This window comes from Triturus cristatus, chromosome 4_2 (assembly GCF_964204655.1).
Source record: "Triturus cristatus chromosome 4_2, aTriCri1.1, whole genome shotgun sequence".
Taxonomy (NCBI): domain Eukaryota; kingdom Metazoa; phylum Chordata; class Amphibia; order Caudata; family Salamandridae; genus Triturus; species Triturus cristatus.
In genome coordinates this window covers 367,589,681-367,611,428 of record NC_140586.1, presented here as the reverse complement: position 1 = coordinate 367,611,428, position 21,748 = coordinate 367,589,681, and the positions used below count along the sequence as shown (strand labels likewise).

Sequence of the window (21,748 nt, the reverse complement as noted above, 5' to 3'; positions counted from 1 at the left end):
TGCCCACCGATGTCGGGTGATTTCAGCTGAATGAGGTGAAGCTTGACTCTTCAGCCACGAGGGCCAGGAGGTGTCAAGGACAACCAGGAGCTGGTTTCGTGCTGTCCCATGAAGGATGTCGAGTGCTGCAGTGTCGGTGCCCGGATTGAACACAGCAAGCCTTGGCCACAGCAACCCACGCAGAAACCAGAAAGATGCTTCGGTGAAGACCAGCAAGGTCTGTGGGACTCACCACTTGATTGGGAGTTAGGGCACATCTGGACCAACCAGGGAAGCCCAAGGAAATGCAAAGTTACCCCCTCAGGGACCCACCAGTCAACGGACCAGAGATCACGAAGGGACCTCAAGACAAAACACAAAATGGCAGCCCACGGGTCACTCGGAATGACCAGACCAACAATCTTCGGTGGATTTAGTGCTTGAGCTGGGGGTACCAGTCAGCCCAAGCATGACTTCAAGAGATATCAAGAAGTTAATGCACTTGCAGAAATGCACAGTGACCAGGAGTTCTGGTTCCACGCTACTCACAAGGGCTGGGGTCTCAGCTTTGCTGGGGACTTGGGTCGGCCTCTGAGATGTCTGGAAATCCTCTTCCAGGGCTGCAAATGCTTCAGAGTCCGGCGGGAGCTTCGATGATGCAGACTGGCAAATTGCTTCGTTGGTGCCTGCCAAGCCGGGGAGTCACTCCTTGACCCCAAGTGAGATTTCTTCTGGTCTTGAGCAGAGCGTCGAAGGTCCAGGATTCAGCTTCAGAGTTTCGTCCAGGGTAATCTAAAGTCCTAAGGACTGGGGTCCCATACTTATACTAAGGTAGGGTGTTGGACATACTCTGGCGACCCACCTATGGGAGGGTTTGGAAAGATGGATGGCTACACCCATTTCCTTTGTCCAGTTTTGCCCCAGAGCAGGGGCTGGAAGCCCCTGAACCGGTTTGAGCTGGACTATGCACAGGGACACCAAATGTGCCCCCAGTGCAGGACTTGAAAGCACTCAGGGAGTGCTCCCACCCAGCCCCAATACACATAAGCCTGTCTGGGAGGTGTTTACACATCCCTGTGACAGGAAACCTATTGTCCAGGCCTCCCCTGCCAGAGTTTGGGTCATCAGCTGGAGGCCAGACCCGTGTCTGTGGCTACAGCATCCATTTTGTGATGCCTGGGCTCTATTAAGTTTCTACAGGGTATACCAGTGCTGTCATGTCTCTCCCTCTAGAAGGGTGGGATCATACTCCCACACCAGTTACTGGTGTGGTGGTATGATTCCAAGGTGTTTGACACCAAACACTACTCTGCTCATGCAGGGGCACCCTCTCACAGAAGAACCAAGCACTCTGCCTTCAGGATTGATAAGGCCTGCCATAGGAGTGACTTATAGGTTTACATGTGTGTGTATAGATATATAGTGATATAGGTAACCTATATCACAGTAAGGGGTGCAAGCACCACCTTACCCAGACTGCAGTGGCAGACCTGTGGTGTCATTTTGGGTGGCTTTCCAGGGGTGGCATAATACATGCTTCATCCCCTGGTAGGCTTCTGGGGTACCTATGCCCTGGGTACCATATACTAGGGGCTTACCAGGGCACCTCAAATCCAATCTGTAATGTACCTAAAGTACATGGAATCATTTCAGAGAGGAAGCAGCTAGGCTGGGGTCCTGAATAGCAGGGTCCCAGCCAGACTAAAGTAAAAAAAAACAGTGAAACACCAGCAAAACGTGGGGGTAAACATGTGAAGCAGAGCCTACTCTTCTACAGTTGTCAGCTATATGTATGTTCTTATATCCTGGGCCGGCTTGTTTGTTTGTTTGTTGACGCCCCCCAATGACCACCATAGGATAGGATAGGATAAATGTTTTTAAAGCGCTCGAATGCCGTGACATCTTGGCTCTAGTGTATGTGTATGTGGGAGGGAGAAACCTCTGCATTCTCGAGAGAACTAGGCAGAGGCAAACAGCCATGTTTTCAATGTCTTCCTAAAAAGCTGCCTATTGAACTGAAATCTCATTGCTACTGGCATTCTATTCCAAAGTTTTGCTGCAGAATTCGACAACATCCTACCACCCCACCTTGCCTGCCTAATCTTTGTGGTATGTATTAGGCCTAAATTTGCTGATCTTAAAACGCGCGAGGGGGTATAGGGTAAGAACATTTTTTGAATATCCTCAGCACCCCCACCATATAGTGCCTTGTGCACCAGGCACAAGGCCTTAAATTCCGCTCGCTGCTGGATCGGGAGCCAGTGCAGTGATTTTATCCCTGCCGAAGTTGATTGTTCTTTTGGTATGTTTAAAAGCAGGCGTGCAGCCGCATTCTGTAATGATTGCAGTTTTCTCATCTGCGTCTTATCAATTCCCAGAAAAAGGGTGTTACAATAGTCCAGTTTGGAAAAAAAAAGGCCGACCACCACCGTCTTCTTGCGCGATAAAAGGAAAAGTTTTCCTCAAAGTTTTTAATGGGAAGAAGCAGGAGGAAGTGAGACTGGTGAGTTGGGTGGAAAAATTCAACTGGTCATCGAAGACGATCCCGAGATTCCTGACCTTAGCAGTGGGGCTTGGACATTCCCCGGCTTCTGCCGGCCACCAAGGGTCATTCCAAAGGGGTCAGCCCTGGCCAAACTCGATCACCTCAGTTTTGTTGGTGTTGATTTTCAGGAAGCTATGGTTTATCCAGGTCATAATCTCAGTGAGACATGCATGGAAACTGGCAGCTGTGACCTCGGTTGATTGGATATAGAGATCACAAGCTGGGAGTCATCCGCATAAGAGACCAAGGCAAATCCATGCCTCCTGATAAGTCTGGCCAGTGGGGTGACATATACGTTGATCCCTGAGGGACCCCACAGGGAAGATGGAAATGATCTGATTGTAAGCCCTCCCAATGCAAGCTCTGCTCCCTTGCCTCCAGGAACGAAGAGAGGAGGGGCAGAGCCATGTCCTCGATTCCCACGTCCCTCAGCTGCTGCATTAACACCGTGTGGTTCACGGTGTCAAATGCTGCTGATAGGTCGAGGGGTACGAGGACAGCTCTGCCCCCTCCATCTACTATTTTTCGGATTACTTCCTTAGCAGTAATTAGGGCTGATTCGGTAGAATGGCAAGACCGAAAGCCATGCTGCGTAGAGTCCAGCACATTGTTGGCATCTAGGTAGTTAGTCAGTGTCTTATTGATTGACTTCGCCATGATTTTGGCTATTATTGGTAGGCCAGCAATGGGGCGATAATTTTTAGGTTCGGTGTGGTCTAGGGATGTTTTTTTTTTAAATTGGACAGATAACTGCTCTTTTCCAAGCTACCGGATAAATACCTGATTCCAGGACTTGATTAACAAGGGGTGTAAGATTATCACAAATCCTCATAGAGGTCAAGTGCATAATAGCTGGGGGACAGGGGTCTCTGGGGGAACCGGACATAATAGAAAGGAGACGTTTTTGTACCTCACATTTGGTTAGAGCCTGAAAACAGGATAATCTGCAATGCGTCAATCCTTCTACACCAGGCAATTGACAATGGTTGTCGGGTGTTCTCCGAGTATTCAAAAGGTCATCATATATCACCTGCACAATGTTCTGATCTGGTTTAAATGTATTTTCTTGCTGCGGTTTGGCCAGCAGTTTAACTGATTTTAAAAGCTCCTTAGCAGAGTTGCCAGCTTCCTCAATCTTAGTTGTAAAATGTAGCTTCTTGGCTGCAATTATTGCTACTTTATACTGTTGAAGAGCTAGATTATAAATTGCTTTCCTACCCGAACTATAGTCTAGTCTCCAGAGACGCTCAGCTTTCCTGCAGTTTACTTTGAGGAGCTTTAGCTCCGGGTTACACCACGGTGATGACAACTTGGGACCTCTTTAACACCACCAGTTTCTCAGGCGCAATGCAGTTAGCTGCTGCCCTAAGCCAATCGTTGAACTGGAATGCTGCTACATTATTGTCGTTTGCTAACGGGGCGGGGAGGTGGCCTAGGGCCAATTCTAGTTCCTTACCTAGGACCTTGTTCCACCTTCGAATTTTTACCTTAGAGGGTTTAGTTTGGGTGTAATGAATAGGCATCATGACCTTAATATTAAAATGGACGGACATATGGTCGGCACATGGGAGAGTTGATATTTTCGTCAGATCAATGTGCGGATTATTAGAGAATATGCCATCCAGAGTATGGCCTGCCTGGTGGGTGGGTTTGGTTACTATTTGAATTAAACTAAACACTGCTAAGTTGTCTAAACGTCTAACAGTATCTGAGTTTCTCGTTAATTCTAGGTGATAGTTAAAGTCCCCTAGGATGGTAAGAGAGTGGGGGTCTGTGTAGGACTCTAGGAGCGCCAATAATGCCTGGGTGAACGCCGCTCTGGGCCCTGGGTGGCGATAGATGAGAAGTCCCCGAAAGGTTGTGAGATTATTACGTTTTATACAGAAATGTAACACCTCAGCTGGAAGAGCTGAGATGGCTTCCACACGTACCTTCATGTAGTCTTGGTGGATAATGACTATGCCCCCCCTACCCTCCTCCCTGTCTTGGGAGATGACTAATTATCCTGCTGGCAGGGCTATATTCCAATTTGGGCCTGAGGTGTTGTCTGTCCAGGTCTCGGTCAAAAAGACTATATCGGGACTATGAAGTTGAATCAGGTCCTCTAATTGGTATTTGTGTTTTACCACTGACCGAGCATTAAGCAAAAGACACAGAACATATTGTTCACGCACTGCCTTCGGGGCTTTAATTTCCCCGTTAGTGGTGTTATTATTAGTTGTTCCCCTCGTGTCTCCGTCCATAACGGTATTAGTCTTTAATACTCCCCTTCCTCTGCCTGTCAATGTTATGGCCTCAGGATGGTTAGCGAGGCCTGTGTACAGTCGATATGAGCATTTAGAACACCTGGGCTCACCTTTGTTCTTGTTCTGGTGGAGCATGTCAGAAGTCATGCATGTGTTGCTTTTCAGGGCCAACAGCTGATTACTACTATACGTTTGGGGCACTACACGACCAAGGGTTGAGACGCTGGTCGCGCTCCTTGCGCCGATGGGCGCAGACGGTCTTGCCTTTGGCGTGCCAGCGGCATGCCTGCTGCGCGGACGGTCCAGCGTGCTTAAGTAGTGGGGGAAAAAGACTAGACCGTCAACCCCGGTGCAAACACACTTTAACATACGGGTACCGCAGGGGTCGAACGGGAAGTCAAAATCATGCACACGGCTCACAATTCTCAGATAAGAGACCTTTAAAAGTATTTTTAAAAAGTAATATTAAATTTAAATTCCCAACAAAACCTCGAGTGAGAACGAAGTTAGAAGACTATTGGCAGCAATAAACGAACATGTGCAAAGATTCCCTGCGGATTCCCTCACTACCACCCTTTAACAGTGCCCCTCAAGTCTCCATAACCACTCTCTTGCTGAGATGCATTTAATTTGGATTATAGTGCCACTCAGACCGGTGCAGGGTGTCAGAGCACTCTACATCACACACACATTATATCAATCAATCAATCAAAATGTGTAAATCAGTTTATAGGAATGTTACATAGGATAGAGGACTACAAGGGGTAATAGTCACATGTCCTCCATACTGGTAGACAGTATAGTTTAAGAGTGCTTGGTCTCGAGAAGCACAAACTCAGAATTTAAAACGTAACACCGTGGTTAGGGGGTTCTCTTTAATAATGACTGATTTCTTTTTTTTACCAAAATGAACCCTTTTTGCAACATTCTAATAATGAAAGACTGGGGGGGGGGGGAATTATAGCACTCTAATCTGTACTTTGCAGTTTGCATGCTGCAGTTCTTCTATGACAGTTAATAGCTCACTTGGATTTTACATTATACACTCATGCAAGGAATAAAGGATGTCTCGAACATAGCACTGACCTATTTACATTATGCACTCTCCCTGATCTGCATTCAACACATACTTTGCAGCTGTCATATTAACTCTTTTCTCTACTTAATAATCAGCCAAAACTTCTAATAGATAAAATTCTGATCTGTATCGTGACATTTTTATTGTTGTATTAAAATTTCTGGAGGAAAGGAAGACAGCAACAGATGCTTGTAAATCTAAAATACTTGCAAACAAGGTGAACACTACTTGTAGTCATTAACGTATAGGCTCCTAATTGATTGTAATCGGGTTTCATTGACAAAGGGCTGCCATCCAAAGGTAACTTATAGAGCTTGAGCCGCATAAACACTCAGAGTAAAAGTCTCATGAATAAATAGATATTTAGATATGGCTCTGAAGGTGACCATAGGGAATCTTCCTCAGGCTAACAGACCAGAAAAGGGGAACACAGTGCCCCAGGAAAAAGCCTAGACTGGAAAATGTAAAGCTTTACCGAGGCAGGAGCTGAAAGAAACTGCCGGTGCAGTCAAGATACCTGCGTTTCTACACAGAAAATGTTCGCTCCGACCAAGGGCCGAATTTGGAACAAAGCCAATAGATTAAGGGCGTTCGTTAGCCACTAGTTATCGTTCAACCCAGTATCTGAGAATAACGTGCATTTCATTTAACACAGTGCCTTGGCACACCGTGGCTTTAAATTTTCAGTTCAACCAGCTGTAAAAAGAAATAATTATAATACCACAACAGCTTTGCAAATTAAGATGCATCTAATTAAAAATAACCTTAACCCCAGCGGTGCCTTGTACCCGTGAAGTCCCAACGGGTGCTGCCAAACCACCTGTAGAGTTGGCAGCTAGTGCCACGTGTAAGTCTACAGGTACAGCATCAACCCCTGCCCCGCAGCAACAGAACGCCCGGGCATGAGTCGACTAATGATCCCGAGGGCCGGTGTTCTCCTGCTGGGCCCAGGTGTACCGTGATCTGCACTGCCACGATTGCCGCCACTGCCAGCCCAGCAGTTCTACTTAATATAAAAACTGCGTAGAGTGTGCACACTCCTGCCTGTCTCAGGAGTAGCCATTGGCCCCTCCCATGATGTCAAATAAAAGTTTATTCCACGGCACGCCCAGCTAGAGCTGCCTAAGTCAGCAGCCTGATTAAAGAGGACGTGACGTCGACTAAGTCAGCACCTAATTAAAGAGGACGTGATGTTGACGCAAACACCTTAGAAATAGCAAACGGCGCTGCAGCAGCATTGTTAACTGAACTATTTGACTCTATATTACAATATGTTGTTACATATTGTAAGATACAGAGTCAAATTACAGTTCACCAGGCTCACAGCAGGTGGACAACAGAAGTTGAAAATGCATGACAATGCATGTTAATGCGGTGATGCGGATCACCACATTAAAATGCGTTAGTCTAACGCCTGATGTGTGATACTTGGCTGGGCTGGTGGAGAAAGGGGGGCGTGACCTCCGAAGACCTCTTAGCAATACCACTGTGTGGGACTTTCAGGAGGTAACAGGAGGGTTAGTTGGCCCCCCAAGGACGTCCTTGGGAGCCAACTACCCCTCCTATGACCTCCAGTAAGTCCCACATAACAGCATTAGTAAGTTCTCATAGCAGACCACACCCCCTTTGCCCACCACTCGGCAAACGTGCTCCCTGGCACGCTCTTAGATGGGGATTAAAGTCCCCTTCGATGCTGGGGGTCCTTAGGGGCCAACTAGCCTACTTGACACCTCCAGTAAGCCCCACACAGTGAGATTGCTGAGAGGTGGACATAGGCCACTCCCCCTTTCTGCACCACTCTGCAAACACACCTCCTGGCGCGCTCTTGGTTGAGGGATGAAGTCCCCTTGCCCCCTGAGGGTCCCTGGGGGCCAACTAGCCCTCCTGTTATCTCTAGTAAACCCCACACAGCTAGATTGCTGGGAGTGGTCCGAGGCCATGCCCCCTTTTTACACCACTCTGCAAACGCGCCTCCTGCTTGGCGGATGAAGTCCACCCAACATTTTTTTTAAACAGAGCCCCGGGGAGGTGGCGGTCCCCAGGGCTGCGGGGGGACCGTGTGCCCCCCACATGTAATTATTAAATCCCCCGGGGAGGTGGCGGGCCAGGGGCTGCATGGGGGGGAGGCATGAGCCCCCCCATGCATTTTAATTATAATAAAGCCCCGGGGAGGGACAATAAAATACTTATCCATTATCTGTTTTTTCAATTTTGACTAGAAGGCTTACTAAATACATTTGCACTTATTAAAACTATACTAAAATAAGCAAATGTGCTGCAGCATATTTACAAAGCTATGTAAAGCCACTTTACGTAGCTTTTCATGGACTTGTAAATATGTGCCCCTTTCATGCAGAAGACTGCATGAAAAGGGCGTTCCATGGGTGTTGCTGTGGGTATTTCCACAAAACACCCATGGATTCTGATGCCTTCCCAGAATTACGAGAATTCATAAACCTGGGAATGCTTCAGAATCTAACTCGTTCCCAGGGATAGAGTTAGGAGAGGCGCAACAAGGAGAAAAATTTAGTTTTTTTCCTTTTTCTATGTGTGCTGCATTCTGCAGCACATATAGAAAATGGAAATTTCCTGAATTGTTGGGTTTGTGCAGGAAGGTGTTTCTTCCTGCACAAAATCAGTCAGCAGGGCAACGTGGGCACCCTTACACTATGGCGCTAGGGTGCCTGCATTAAAGCTAAAATGGCAAATTCGCCAACCAAACTCAAAATCATGTTGTAGCATCTGAAAGAAGGAAATTTGAAGGTGATGTTGAGGTGTCATTTGGGGTACTTTTTAATTATTACTCTCAGCCATATTGCACAATTAGCACCATGCACTTTCTAAGGGTCAAAGACAGTGGCATGATTGAAACAGAGTCAATTGGAGTGTTTATTTACCTGTATTATGTGAAATTAGTAGATTGCTGTTAATAACCCTCTGTTGGGCATTAACAAACATAAATATGCCTTCCCTCATGATCTTGCATATATTGGTGGGTTCGACAATCAACTGTAATTAAAACCTCTGCAGATATATTATCCATTAGGTGCCTCATCAGAGAGCAGTACTATGCAATTCACCATTTCACATGCTGTATTGTTTTTTATCATCATATGGAATGCTACACTTCTATTTACCTAAATACCAATAATATTCTCACAGCGCCTCTATACGTAGAGTAATTATTTTACCCTTGTGGTGAAAGGGGTGAGATAATATGAAAATGTCTGTACATTTATGACAGTGTTTAGATAGCAGCATGTTTTTATAATTCTCATGATTAAATGATAATCATTTTACTATGCTTACTACTACAGGAATGTGCAAATTAACGTTGACTGGCACTATTAAGAGCTACAAGCCCAAAAAGCAGTTTTTCAATGTAGAAGATACAGTTCAATATGAATGTAATGATGGATATCACAGCTACCAAAGGCACATTGTGGACACATCAGAATGTACAACAGAAGGATGGCGATATAACCCACAGTGCCAAGGTATGTTGCTTTGCCTTACACCACTGAACTTCAGAAGTAGGTAATGGGATGCATTTTGAACATGTCATTTCTATAGTCCAGAGGAGTCCTCCTATGGTCTATTACGTTTGGCGCCCTGACAAAGGTTTTGTTAATCCATGTGGCAGAAATGTAGAATCTATGCCGCCTATTCACAAAGGCGGTTCTATGTAGTGTTATTTTACATACTCTTACATGCCTTTGTGAATTGTCCTCAAAATATCTGAACTGGGAATAAAATGTGAATAATTATTAACTATCCATACAAATTAGTACAAATAGAGAGGACTGTTCCACCTTTGCACTTTTACCTAGCAGGAGTTGGACATTTTGGGGATGACACACTAAGAGATGTAAGTGTACATAACAGTACCTCTACAGTGCTACTTCCCATACTCCTAAATGATTTTGTGAGATTAATCTTACTGTAACCATTGAGGGTCAACATTTTAATCTTCTCTATTGGCTACCTAATGCTTATGATTTTTATATTATACTAGTCAATAAAGCAGCCTTTGTAAGCCTAGAGGAGTCTGTGATTGAAAGACAGGCTGCCTGCATAAGAAAGTAGGGAAACAGCCCAAGCTCACAGAGGTGAGAATTCAGTTGCCCACTAAGGTTAGTCTGAACCTTTAACCAGGCATCTTCAGCGAGGGTCCTGATCTTAAACCACAAATATTAATTGATTGCCATCCAAACCAGCTTCTGCCCTAGCACGGATGTGTCCACCGTGCCGAAAGCTTCTCTCTCATCCACAAGCAACAGTGCAAGTATGGACCTTTTTCTAGAGAGGTGCCCATGCCCTCATACTTGATAATATTACATTGTTCTTAGAGTACTCCCATGCTATTAAGCCCATTTGGGCCAGAAGAAATGTCAATTCCTGCTGTCCAATTTTCTAGATCGTTTAATAACATTTATGCAAGGTAATTAGATGATTATTTTGGAGGGTTATCATAGTCACCCTTTTATTATGTATATTGTTTAAAATGTTGCCCTTTTATGACTCCAGGAAAAGGAGTCTAGCGCTTTAACTTATTAGAAAACTGGTAACAATGGGAATTTCCTAAGTGTAGGGTCTACCTCAAGAATTCCAATAGCTGACCTATTTGGTCCCATAGCCTGGTAAAATTTAGTGTGAGCAATTAAACTATTTTATTAGGTGTCATGGTTTGCTCTTTGGTATCTGCTTGTTAACAATTGTCTACCAGAGTTGAGTAAATCAACTATTTGTGCCAATAAATGTAATGTACTTAATTGGCAACTGTAAGAAATCTGTGTTGGATGGTCCTAGGTCTGAGAGGTACTTTGTCCCACTTCTATCAACTGGGATCTTTCACTGCTAGTGTTCTGGAGCCCTGTGATGCAGGCATCTGAACTGGAACCAAATGCCCTTTTTGGCACTTGACTCTGAAGGTAGTGAAGCAAAACAGTCCAAGGCTTACCCAACTTTCTAGCCATTACTTTTTCTTGTAAAAAGTAAAATACTGTATTACATGCACTCTTAAAGGCTACACACTATTTAACAAATAATTTACCCAATAGCAGGTCGCAATGCCTATGGAGACACCCTTGTAAGTGTCTCAACTAATCGAGGACACACACTTATTAAAGTTCTTACAAGTCGGGTAATCCCTAAGTGTACTGAAGACCCGTGCGCTAAAGGTACCTTTCACAGTTTGCACACCGTACCTTCTATGAGCACAACCTAACAGTAGAGAGGTGTTGATCACAACTCAGGTCTTCTTGCTTTTGTGACGGTGTCACCATAATCATTACAAGCAAACTATAGAGACAAATAAAATATACATCAAACTTTCAGGGTAGTATCACATTTCAATAACGAAAACAATATACACAGTGATTTGCTAGCAGCAGTGTGTACATCAATAAAGATTTTTATGTTGAACATTATCCGACATTGAGGATTTTCTTAGACAGTTAACCTATCTACAAAGAAAAGACAAGACCTGGTACCAAATTTTCATGCCCCACAGAGTCTTTAAACAAAGGCCTCCAGTCCAGGATTCCTTTTTTATCTACAGAATCACTCTTTCTGTGACTCAAATGACACAGAAAGGGGCTCCTTGTGGAGTTGGGGGGCCCACAGCTTCTCCTTCGTAGCTCCAAAGCAAATTCACTCACTTACCGGTGTTCCTCCTCTCGTAGAACACTGCAAAACATGCAAATTAAGGCAGCCCCAGTCTCCTGGGTTATGCTGTTAGCCTTTCCATTTTTCAATGTTTTTTGTTGTTGTGCAGATGTGCTGAATGGCACACTCCCATTTGTGTGAGGGGGTGCCCTGCCCCCACATGTGGTGGTCCTGCTTGCAACAAAAATGCCCACCTGGGAAACCCAAATCCAAACAGATGGATGCAGACCAATGTGTGCTTCTCATTGCCACAGACAAGAGTATTAGGAGGTACACAACCTTGATCCCCAGGATCTTGCCTTCCCTGGGTGTTCTTCTGAACGGAGCAAGATATGCTCATTTGTGATAATCCTAGGGCACTGAACCTCACTGAGGGAGGAAACAGCAAGTAGCGGGGAAATGCCACATGTGCTCACCTCCATACCCCCAGCATTGAAACTTTCCTGGGACACTGGCCCTTCCCCGGAATAATATCAGGGTACCATCAGATGACCCAGCTTTGAACCTGTGGAGACCATGTGTGACTTCTGAGGCTCTCTTCCATGCTGCCCATGAAAACCAAAGCCAAGACCAGAATCCTCAGGCCGCTTTAGGCATTTTGCATGGTGTTTTCGCATTGTTGCTCCTGGAGCACACTCTACCCACTAGGAGTGGAATTTTAGGGCCAGCTCACCTCTAAATGTTTGACAGATTATCTTAGATCTTTTAATAGGTCTCTCACCAATGAGAGAGAGCTCATGGCCTTCTCTCCTTTATTTAGCTGCTCAGCTCAATGGTCAAGGTTCTTTGGCAGCTCTGGTACCCAACTACCTCCTCACAGGAGTGGGAAGTTGTGCAGAGACGAGGCACTTTTCTTCTCTCTGGGACCTACCTTGAGCAGCACCATCGAGTCCTTGGGGCAGCTTACACTGCCTTCCAGCACTCTCCAGGACAGTCCACTTGCAGGTTATCTGTGTGTCCAGACATATTGAGGTCCCTCTCCAGAGTTAACCACCATAGAAGTGATCCCTAGTAGTCCAAGAAAAACCTCTCCTTCAATGTCCCCAGCAAGTCCACACTATACTCTACTCTCCCTAAGAGTGAAGGGGGAAGATCATAGGACAACAAAGTCCTTAGAAGTACGAGCCTGCAGTCCTCTCAATGCAGGGATACATCAGCAAGTTGCTGTGCTGTTCTACCTCTTTAGTTTCCCGTTCTTCTCATAGTTTTTCCCTTATCCAAAAATGTAGCAATGGCGGTGAAGACTTCTAGAATGTTGTCACCTCTTCATTCCAAAATTTCCACTTCACCTCGACCATTCCTCCTGGACAACATTATAGGAGTTTTCAAAACGCTTAAATCTGAAAGAAACACGTTAGTTAGATTCCTCACCTGAGAATATCCCCAGGCGTCAGGCTGGATCCGGAAAGATTTTTAGTCAGCAATACCCTTGCGCGACGCTAGGTGTCGTCTGCGGCTCCGCGTCCGTCGGCGGCGGCGTGATCGCCAGCATGACGTCGTCGGAGTACTTAGACGCCGCCCTCGTGCGCTGACGTCAGTTCTTTTTTCCGCGCAAGTAAGCGCCAATCCGGGAAGAGCATACCCTTTTAGTCACTTTTTGACTAAACTTTTTTGAACTCTTTTGGTTCCATTCATGTCGACCTCGACTCTGGTGCCGATAGGGATGCCTGGCTTCAAAGCTTGTGACTCCTGTCACCGACTGATGTCGGTCACGGACCAACACCGCCGGTGCCTCTATTGCCTTGGGCCGACCACGATGCCGAGTCGTGCCTCGACTGCCTGGCTTTGAGTTCGAAAGCTAGGCGGGAGCGGTCCCGCAAGCTGCTCAAGTTCCAGCAGTCGGCTCCGTGCCGTTCTAGGTCCCGGTCGAGAAGGAGGTCGAGGGACCGGTCACGGAGCAGCAGCCATCACCGCTCGTTGGGGTCCAAGTCTTCAAGATCCGGTAAGTCAAAGCACAGCAAGAAGTCTAAGAGGCGACATCGCTCTTCTGGCTCCCCTCACCGGTCGCGCGACTTGGCTGAGGGTTCGGATAGCACCACCGGCGCGGCTCCATCGGAGCCACAGGAGTCCTGTCTGACCCCATACCCTCCGGTCCCTGGGTCTGATACGACTCCGGCAGAGGTCAGGGACTTTCTCGTGGCCATGAGGAACCTGGCTCCGCCGTCGACGCCTGCCGGCATGCCCTTGGGCCCCGCAGGCTCGACTGGGAGGCCTAGCGAGTCGGCGGCTCCGGCCCCGTTGTCGACTCCGGTCCCGACGTCGCAGGTCCCTGAGGGATCCAGACCTCACGACCCCTCCGCCGACTCCTCCGGTGCTGCCCCCAGCGCCACCTTCGGACGTTGCCGTTCCCCGGTTTAGTCCTGGTCCGGGCCTGGCGTCGGAGCGGCGCCGCCCGGCACCACACCCGACACCGATGGGTTGCAATTTCATCTTCCGCCCGGCTCCAATCATTCCACCTGTATACCAGGAATCGGATGACGGTGATGACTGGGAGGGATCTGAGGACCCTCTCGCCCGGCAGGGCCAGTTATCTCAGGACTGGGCAGACTAACTGGGGGATGCCAGTGGTCTTGACACCTCTCCTGACACTGGCTTGATTTCTCCTCCGACCGTGGCTTCGGAGGAAGGTGCTACATTTTCTGTGGTGCTGCGCAAGGCGGCCGATGCCCTTGGGCTGGAGCTGCCTGCTGTGGCCGTGAGGACTAATCTCCTCACTGAAGTGCTCCGACCATCAGCAAGCTCCACGGAGCCCCTGCTGCAGTTTAATGAAGCACTGATTGACGTTCTGAAGGGCACCTGGTCCAAGCCCTCCACAGTTCCTCCTGTGGACCGGAACGTGGCCCGGCGCCACCGCCCTGCACCGGGCGACCCCAGTTTTCTGTCCATACACCCCACGCCTGAGAGCCTGGTTATCCAGGCCTCTACCTCCCAGACCTCCTTCCCGTCCGCTCCCCCGGATTGGGAATCCAAAAGGTTAGAACAGTTTGGAAAGAAACTGTTCTCCTCTCTTAGTTTGGAGTTGCGGTCTATCAACACTGCGTACCTTTTGGACCGTTACTCCCACACCCTGTGGGATACAGTGGAGGACGTGCTGCCCCAGTGTCCAGAGGAGGCCGAAGGGCAGGATGCGGCACGGCATGCAACCCGATGTGGACTGAACACAACGGACTTGCTGGGCAGGGCAATGTCGACCACGGTGGTGCTTCGTCACCACGCCTGGCTGAGGTCCACGAGTTTTCCGGGGATCTCCAGAGCACCCTCATGGACATGCCCTTCGATGGCAGTTGACTTTTTGGCGACAACGCGGATAGTGCGCTGGAGCGCTTTAAGGACTCCAGGGCTACAGCCAAGTCCTTGGGCCTCTTGGCCCGCGCCCGCAAACTTCCACTTTTCGCCCCTTTCATGGACAACGAAGGGGTGCCCCCCTTACGTCCACCTAGCCACCGGCTGCAGAACCAACCACCACGCGGACGTGGATTCCGCCGAGGCGGTACAGGGGGACAACATGCCGGTCTGTCCACATCTACCCCAGCAGCATCCGCCTCAAAGCCCTCCTAGTCTGAACTTTCAGGCCCATTCCATGCCAGTGGTAGGCAGAGTTCGCCATCACCTGCTCCACTAGCGTACCATCACATCGGACAGGTGGGTGCTGCAAATAGTCCAAAGGGGCTACTCCCTCCCCTTCGGGGCGACCCCTCCAGCCATGCCACAGCAGTGCCACCAAATTTCAGGGGATCAATTGCAACTTCTGCAGGAGGAAGTTACGGTCCTCTTGGCCAAGAGGGCAATCGAGCGCGTTCCTGGTCCAGAAGTATGTCGTGGTTGTTATTCCCACTACTTTCTGGTTCCCAAGAAGGTCAAAGGGGGCCTCCGTCCTATCTTGGACCTCAGGAGCGTCAACGCCTTCCTCTGGAAGGAGAAGTTCAAGATGCTCACCTTAGCTCAGGTTCTGGCTGCCCTAGACCCTGGAGACTGATGGTAGCGTTGGACTTGCAGGACGCTTATTTCCACATCCCCGTCCTGCCGGCCCACCGGCGTTACCTGCGGTTCACGGTGGCCCAAGAGTATTTTCAGTTTACCGTGCTCCCCTTCGGCCTCACCAATGCCCCTCGGGTGTTCATGAAAGTGATGGCGCTGGTCGCAGCTCATCTGCGCAGATTGGGGGTTCCAGTCTTCCCCTATCTCGACGACTGGTTGTCGAAGGTGGGCTCGCCCCAGGCAGTTGTCTCCCACCCCCAGACTACGGCCAACCTCTTGCATTTGCTGGGGTTCTCCATCAATGTGCCGAAGTCGCATCTGAGTCCCTCCCAGAAGCTCCTCTTCATCGGAGCGGTTCTGGACTCGGTGCGGTTCTGGGCCTATCCTCCGGAGCAGCCGGTCCGGGATATTCCGGCTCTGATTCCCATCTTTCGGCCTCCATCCCGGGTTTCGGTCAGGTTGGTGCTGCGGTTTCTGGGTCTGATGGCCTCCTGCATCCTCTTGGTGCATCACGCCAGATGGCGGATGCTGGCTCTGCAGTGGGACCTGAAGTTTCAGTGGGCCCAGCATCGGGGCAACCTGTCCGACCATGTCTTGATCTCGGAAGGCACTGCAAGACAGTTGCAGTGGTGGCTCACGGACCGCGATTGGGTCAGTGGCAGATCCCTCTCCCTACCCCAACCGGAGCATGTAGTATTGACGGATGCATCCCTTCTGGGATGGGGGGGCCACATGGGAGAGGCAGAAATCAGAGGCCTCTGGTCTCCGGCAAAGTTTCGGCTCCATATCAACCTTCTGGAGCTGAGGGTGATCCGACTTGCACTGAAGGCATTCCTTCCCTCTGTCCGGGGAAGTGTAGTGCAGGTGTTCACGGACAACACCACTGCCATGTGGTATTGCAACAAACAGGGCGGGGTGGGGTCGTGGACCCTTTGTGAGGAGGCTTTGCACCTCTGAACATGGCTGGAACATCAGGGCATCACCCTGGTGGTTCAACATCTGGCGGGCTCTCTGAACGCCAGAGCAGACGAACTCAGCTGCCGGTGCATGATGGATCACGAATGGCATCTAAACTCGGACGTGGCGCAAGGCCTCTTTCGGCAGTGGGGAGAGCTCTGGTTAGATCTATTAAACACCGAAGAGAACGCGCAATGTCAGCAGTTCTGCGCGTTGGAGTTTCCAAGGCGGCACTCGCTCGGAGACGCTTTTCGTCGCGAGTGGAGTTGCGGCCTGTTGTACACCTTTCTGCCTATACCACTTCTGCCCAGAGTGCTGAAGAAGATCAGGCACGACCGGGCCCAAGTCATCTTGGTGGCTCCGGATTGGGCACGAAGATACTGGTATCCCGAGCTACTCAGTCTGTCGATCGATCTCCTGATACGACTGCCTTTTCAGGAGGACCTTCTGTCGCAGCAGCAGGGAACGGTCCTCCACCCGAACCTGTCCAGCCTCCACCTCCATGCGTGGAGATTGAGCAGCGGCAGTTGATGCCATTTGACTTGCCTCCTGAAGTCTGTAATGTTATTCTGGCAGCCAGGCGTCCCTCCACAAATTCGGTATACGCCTGCAGGTGGAACAAATTTGTGGCATGGTGCACAGCAAAGGCTGTGGATCCCCTTTCTTCCCCTCTTTCTGAGGTTCTCCTCTTTCTTCTTTCTATGGCCCAGCAGGGCTTTGCTCTGGGCACCCTTAAAGGATATCTTTCAGCTATTTCTGCTTTCTTACGGCTTCCTGATCAGCCTTCTCTTTTCAAATCCCCTGTTGTTTCTCGATTCTGTAAGGGCATTACTCATATGTTTCGTCCTGTCCCTTTCGTAATGCCTATAGTGGGATTTGAATCTGGTATTGACGTTTCTGATGTGAGCTCCCTTTGAGCCACTTCATAATTGTCCCCTTCGTCTGTTGACGCTTAAGACTGCTTTCCTGGTTGCCATCACCTCTGCTAGAAGGGTGAGTGAGCTCCAGGCTCTCTCTTCTAAGCCTCCTTTACTTTCTGTCCATCCGGACAAAGTTGTTCTCCCTAAGGTGGTGACTGCCTTTCACATCGGACAGTTTGCTATGCTGCCCACCTTCTTTCCGCCTCCGCATCCCTCGAAAGAGGACAAGAGGCTCCACCGTCTGGACCCAAAACGGGCGCTGTCCTTCAATCTGGACCGCACCAAACAGTTCCGGGTAGACGACCAACTCTTTGTTGGCTTCGTGGGTGCTAAGAAGCGAACCATCTCTCGGTGGGTCGTTTTGTCTATCAAGGCCTGTTACTCCTTAGCTAAAAACGAACCTCCTGTAGGGCTGAGGGCCCATTCCACTTGGGCCACTTCGGCGACCACTGCCCTGGGCCAGGGAGTCCCCTTGCAGGACATTTGTCAGGCAGCAACGTGGGCCTCACTGCACACGTTTTCCAAACACTATTGCCTGGACAGCCAAGTCCGGAGAGACGGCTTCTTTGGCCGTTCTGTTCTCCAGGACTTTCTGGTGTGATCTTGGTTCGCAGGCCCACCACCGGGGTTGGTATTGCTGGGGTATCTATTCTAAGGTGAGGAATCTAACTAACGTGTTTCTTTTAGATGAACAAGTTACTTACCTTCGGTGACGATATATCTGTAAGAAACATTAGTTAGTTAGATTCCTCACCGCCCCACCCATTCTACCCGTTCTGCGCACCGTTATCTAGGGTTGAGGTCATCCCTTTCAGGGCCCTAGAATTTTTTGGCACCAGTGTCGGTCTCTTGCATGGCTCTGCATTCCTGGCGCGGAAAGCTATGTACAAGAACTGACGTCAGCGCGCGAGGGTGGCGTCTAAGTACTCCAACGACATCATCCCGGTGATCACGACGCCGACGACAGACGCGGAGCTGCAGACGATGCCTAGCAACGTGCAAGGGTATTTTTGACGGAAAATCATTCCGGATCCAGCCTGACGCCTAGGGATATTCTAAGGTGAGGAATCTAACTAACTAATGTTTCTTACAGATATATCGTTACCGAAGGTAAGTAACTTGTTCATCAAGCTCTACTCTCTCACAGCCTGTAACCTAACTCTTAACCAACAAAGTAACTTGGTTCCTTCCCCTCAGACCATCAAAAGGTGTCATGTAGTTCCTATAAACCTATATAGAATCTGCGCATTCAGACAACATACACTGCGGGCTTGGTGTCCAAACTGATACCAGGCACCCCCACTGAGTATGTCAGTCTGTATACGAGCTAGCTCGCAGTGCCACTAGAAACCCCTCTTACTAAGGAGAAAATAGTTCTTGACAACCAAGGAACATGGAGTGTCTGTGTGCAGAAGTCTCAGCGCCTCGTGTCAGTGTATCGGCATAGAAATCATTTTCTCCTCTCTCTACCTTAGCAAGAGATGGTGTATATATCCAAAAGTGATACCCACTGGGGATGTACTTCGCTGTGTCATGTCAAACTAGGATGATGGAAGGAGTGACCCTTGTACATAGTTTTTTTGCAGGAGATGTTCGACCTGCTGTCCAGTCATGATTCCAAGAATACTCATGCATAATGAATGAGGTTAGACCTTTCGGAGAAAACCCCAGGTCCTTTAGTCATTACCTCAACTGGGTAAAAAGTCAGTCCTAAGAACCGTTATGTAGTGCAATTTGTGGGCAATGTAGGTTAAAGGTGCATGTAGTACCTAAGCCGATAGTGGGGTACCTATATGGAACATAACACTCAATCCTCATCCGGCTGGACGACATACTAAAAAATCAACCGTACTGCTAAATATAGTACGCAAATAAGTCTATAAAAAAAGTCCTTAAAAATATAAAAAGTCTAATAAATGGTTAAAAAAAAAGTAAAGAAGGCGATAGAAATCTAAGTTATGTTTGCAGATATTATTTGAACATAGAGTGACTGAAAGCCATGAGGCTTAGACTAAAGTGTCTTGTTTAAAATTTCAAGTTTGGTTGATAAAAAGCCACATTTTCCCAGCACACGATGAGCCAAATGTGTATGTGTCATGAATGGGAGACGCAACATCACTGTGGCCTGCAACCGCAGATGACGATCCCTTCAACTACTCGCAGATCAGGTCAATCGAGCACAGATGTTCCTACGCATTCACCACAGCCATTGCTTGTGAGGCGCTAGTGTCCTTCGAGGCCTAAGTATTTGTTGAGGAGCCATTATCCTTCCTGACAGAAGCTGAAGCATCCTCTAAGCTCTAAGAATGCAGACATCAACATTGGAATACGCTGAGGACACTGCAGAACATGGGCCGTAATCGGGTCCAGTAAAGCATCAACGTCCGATGTCGCAATTTGTGCATGCATTCTCGTCCGTAGAATTGGCATCGGAGGACAGGCCGAATACAGTCGATCCAAACTGGTCTAAATGACAAGAACCAAGACTCGCTTAGTTCTGGAAGTCGAGGTGTGCCCGGATGGCGTACCATGTGATCATGGTATCGGCGCTTCAAGAGCGTGTGTTCCATCTCCTTGATGACTGGGACATCCATTGCGTAGCAGAAAAAGGACAAACAGGTTCACCGAAAACACTTCAAAAATGCTTCAGAATATGGAGTGTATAAAATTGGGAACAACTCCGACGATTGTCTGAAAGGTGCTTAACAGTCCAGAGCCTGTGGTCTTAAATAGGTGGACAATACCCGTTGTGTCAGACATGTTAAAGAGACGTTGTACCATTTCTGTGAAATGGAAAGGGCCGTTTTTTCTTATCAGTGCCTGAATCTCGGCGGAGGGCCTTGCAACCTAACGATCATAAGTTTGTCGGGCGGAGGTTAAAGGCACGGTTGGCTTTCATTTGGCTCAGAGTATCAAACTGTTTAAAGGAATCATTCAACGAAGGCCATAACTGCACCTCCCTGATTGTGTGTGTCGGTGGAAACAATACTTGCATACAGCAATTAACCCTGGAGTTTACAGTAACAAGATAGGCAATGCCTGGGAGCATCCCACAACAACCTTGATCATTCAGCATCAAGTAACTCCCATTTGAAATTAACTTGAATACCGGATTAATCACAGCAGCTGGGGTCTCTTTCAAGTGACAGGATAAGTTTGCAACTGTACAGGCCCCGTGAAGCATGATATCCTGGCATATGAGAGATCCGCTTAAAGCGTTCTCGCAGTTGGTACCGCTAAAAAACACTTCTGTGTCCCCATTGCTGTATCATAATCTGTACAGCAATTCCCAAGATTCCTTGATGAATTCCCTACTCATCGCTTCATATCTGCCTTCCTGGCGTTGTTCTAGGCAATACTGAAATTGGAAAGTTGTGACCGGTAATGTTAAATGGCCATGAATTAACCATTCTGTGGATGGTGACTCTACCACAGTAAAAGGTAACTGTCAAGTTTTCCAATACGCAGCATTGTATATTTTTCTCCCCTTTGTGCCATTGTAATCATAACCAGCACGCAATGATTGCAGCGTCAAGCTTAATAACATAATATAACTTATCTGTGATTGTTTCTGTTGTAGAATGGACAAGTCCTGATCTAGTATATCAATAGCAGAAGATACAATGTTGCCCAGTGAATAAATCCTGGATTTAATGTAGTCATACCATTTTCAACTACAGCTAACTCTTTTTCTAAGTTAATTCTGTCTATTTCACGTAGTCTCTCCGCAGCTTCTTGTTGAGAGTTTTTCCAGATTTCGTTAGCATAATAGAAACATTTCTGACGTGGCATTCGGGGACCTAGTAAAGAGTGTCTTAAATGCACCTCGTCTGAGAGTAAGGATAAGTGCTGTTTCACCTTGAACAGTTTGGAGGTTTTTAGCTAATCAAGGCACGCTGTAGGATGTCACTACCCTGGATGTTCTCTTTGTACATATCGTGGCTCTGGCCTATGGATACTAAACTCTTCGGTTGTAGCCCTGAATCTTGACTGACATCTGTTTGTGTCTGTGGGCCAAACTAACCAACCCTTCCAATTGAGGTCTGAAGTATTGTACTGCATGATGTCATCTATTGTATCCCCTCTAATTGTTGTCAAATTAATGTGTGAAGGTGTTGGAAACCGTGGTGTGTTCAAATGCTTGCTCTTGGCTAGTCCAAGACAGGAAGTCTGTTGTACAGTTTCAGTCAGAAATATTCGTTTTTGTGGAATGAGGCATGCTCTAAATAGTGCTTCCGTTCCCTGAACTTGCCAATCCTTAGAACCCCAGACAAATTTTGTGTCTATTGTGTCTTTCCATAAGTCGAAACCCTGTTCAGACAGTTGAGCAATAAAGGATGTAGAGTAAATCTGTTTGGTGTTAGTTAGCATATTTTTC

At 48.0% G+C, this 21,748-nt stretch overlaps 1 protein-coding gene across 5 annotated transcripts in view; it reads left to right on the top strand.

The window, feature by feature from the left end:
• The window catches only part of LOC146833904 (complement factor H-like), a 1,264,875-nt gene that overhangs the window by 356,469 nt on the left and 886,658 nt on the right, over positions 1-21,748 (top strand). For all 5 annotated transcript variants that reach the window (XM_085601813.1, XM_085601812.1, XM_085601811.1 and 2 more), the window contains one exon: positions 9,166-9,345. In XM_085601813.1, coding sequence (XP_085457939.1) covers positions 9,166-9,345 — 180 coding nt within the window. The remainder of the gene's footprint in view (positions 1-9,165; positions 9,346-21,748) is intronic.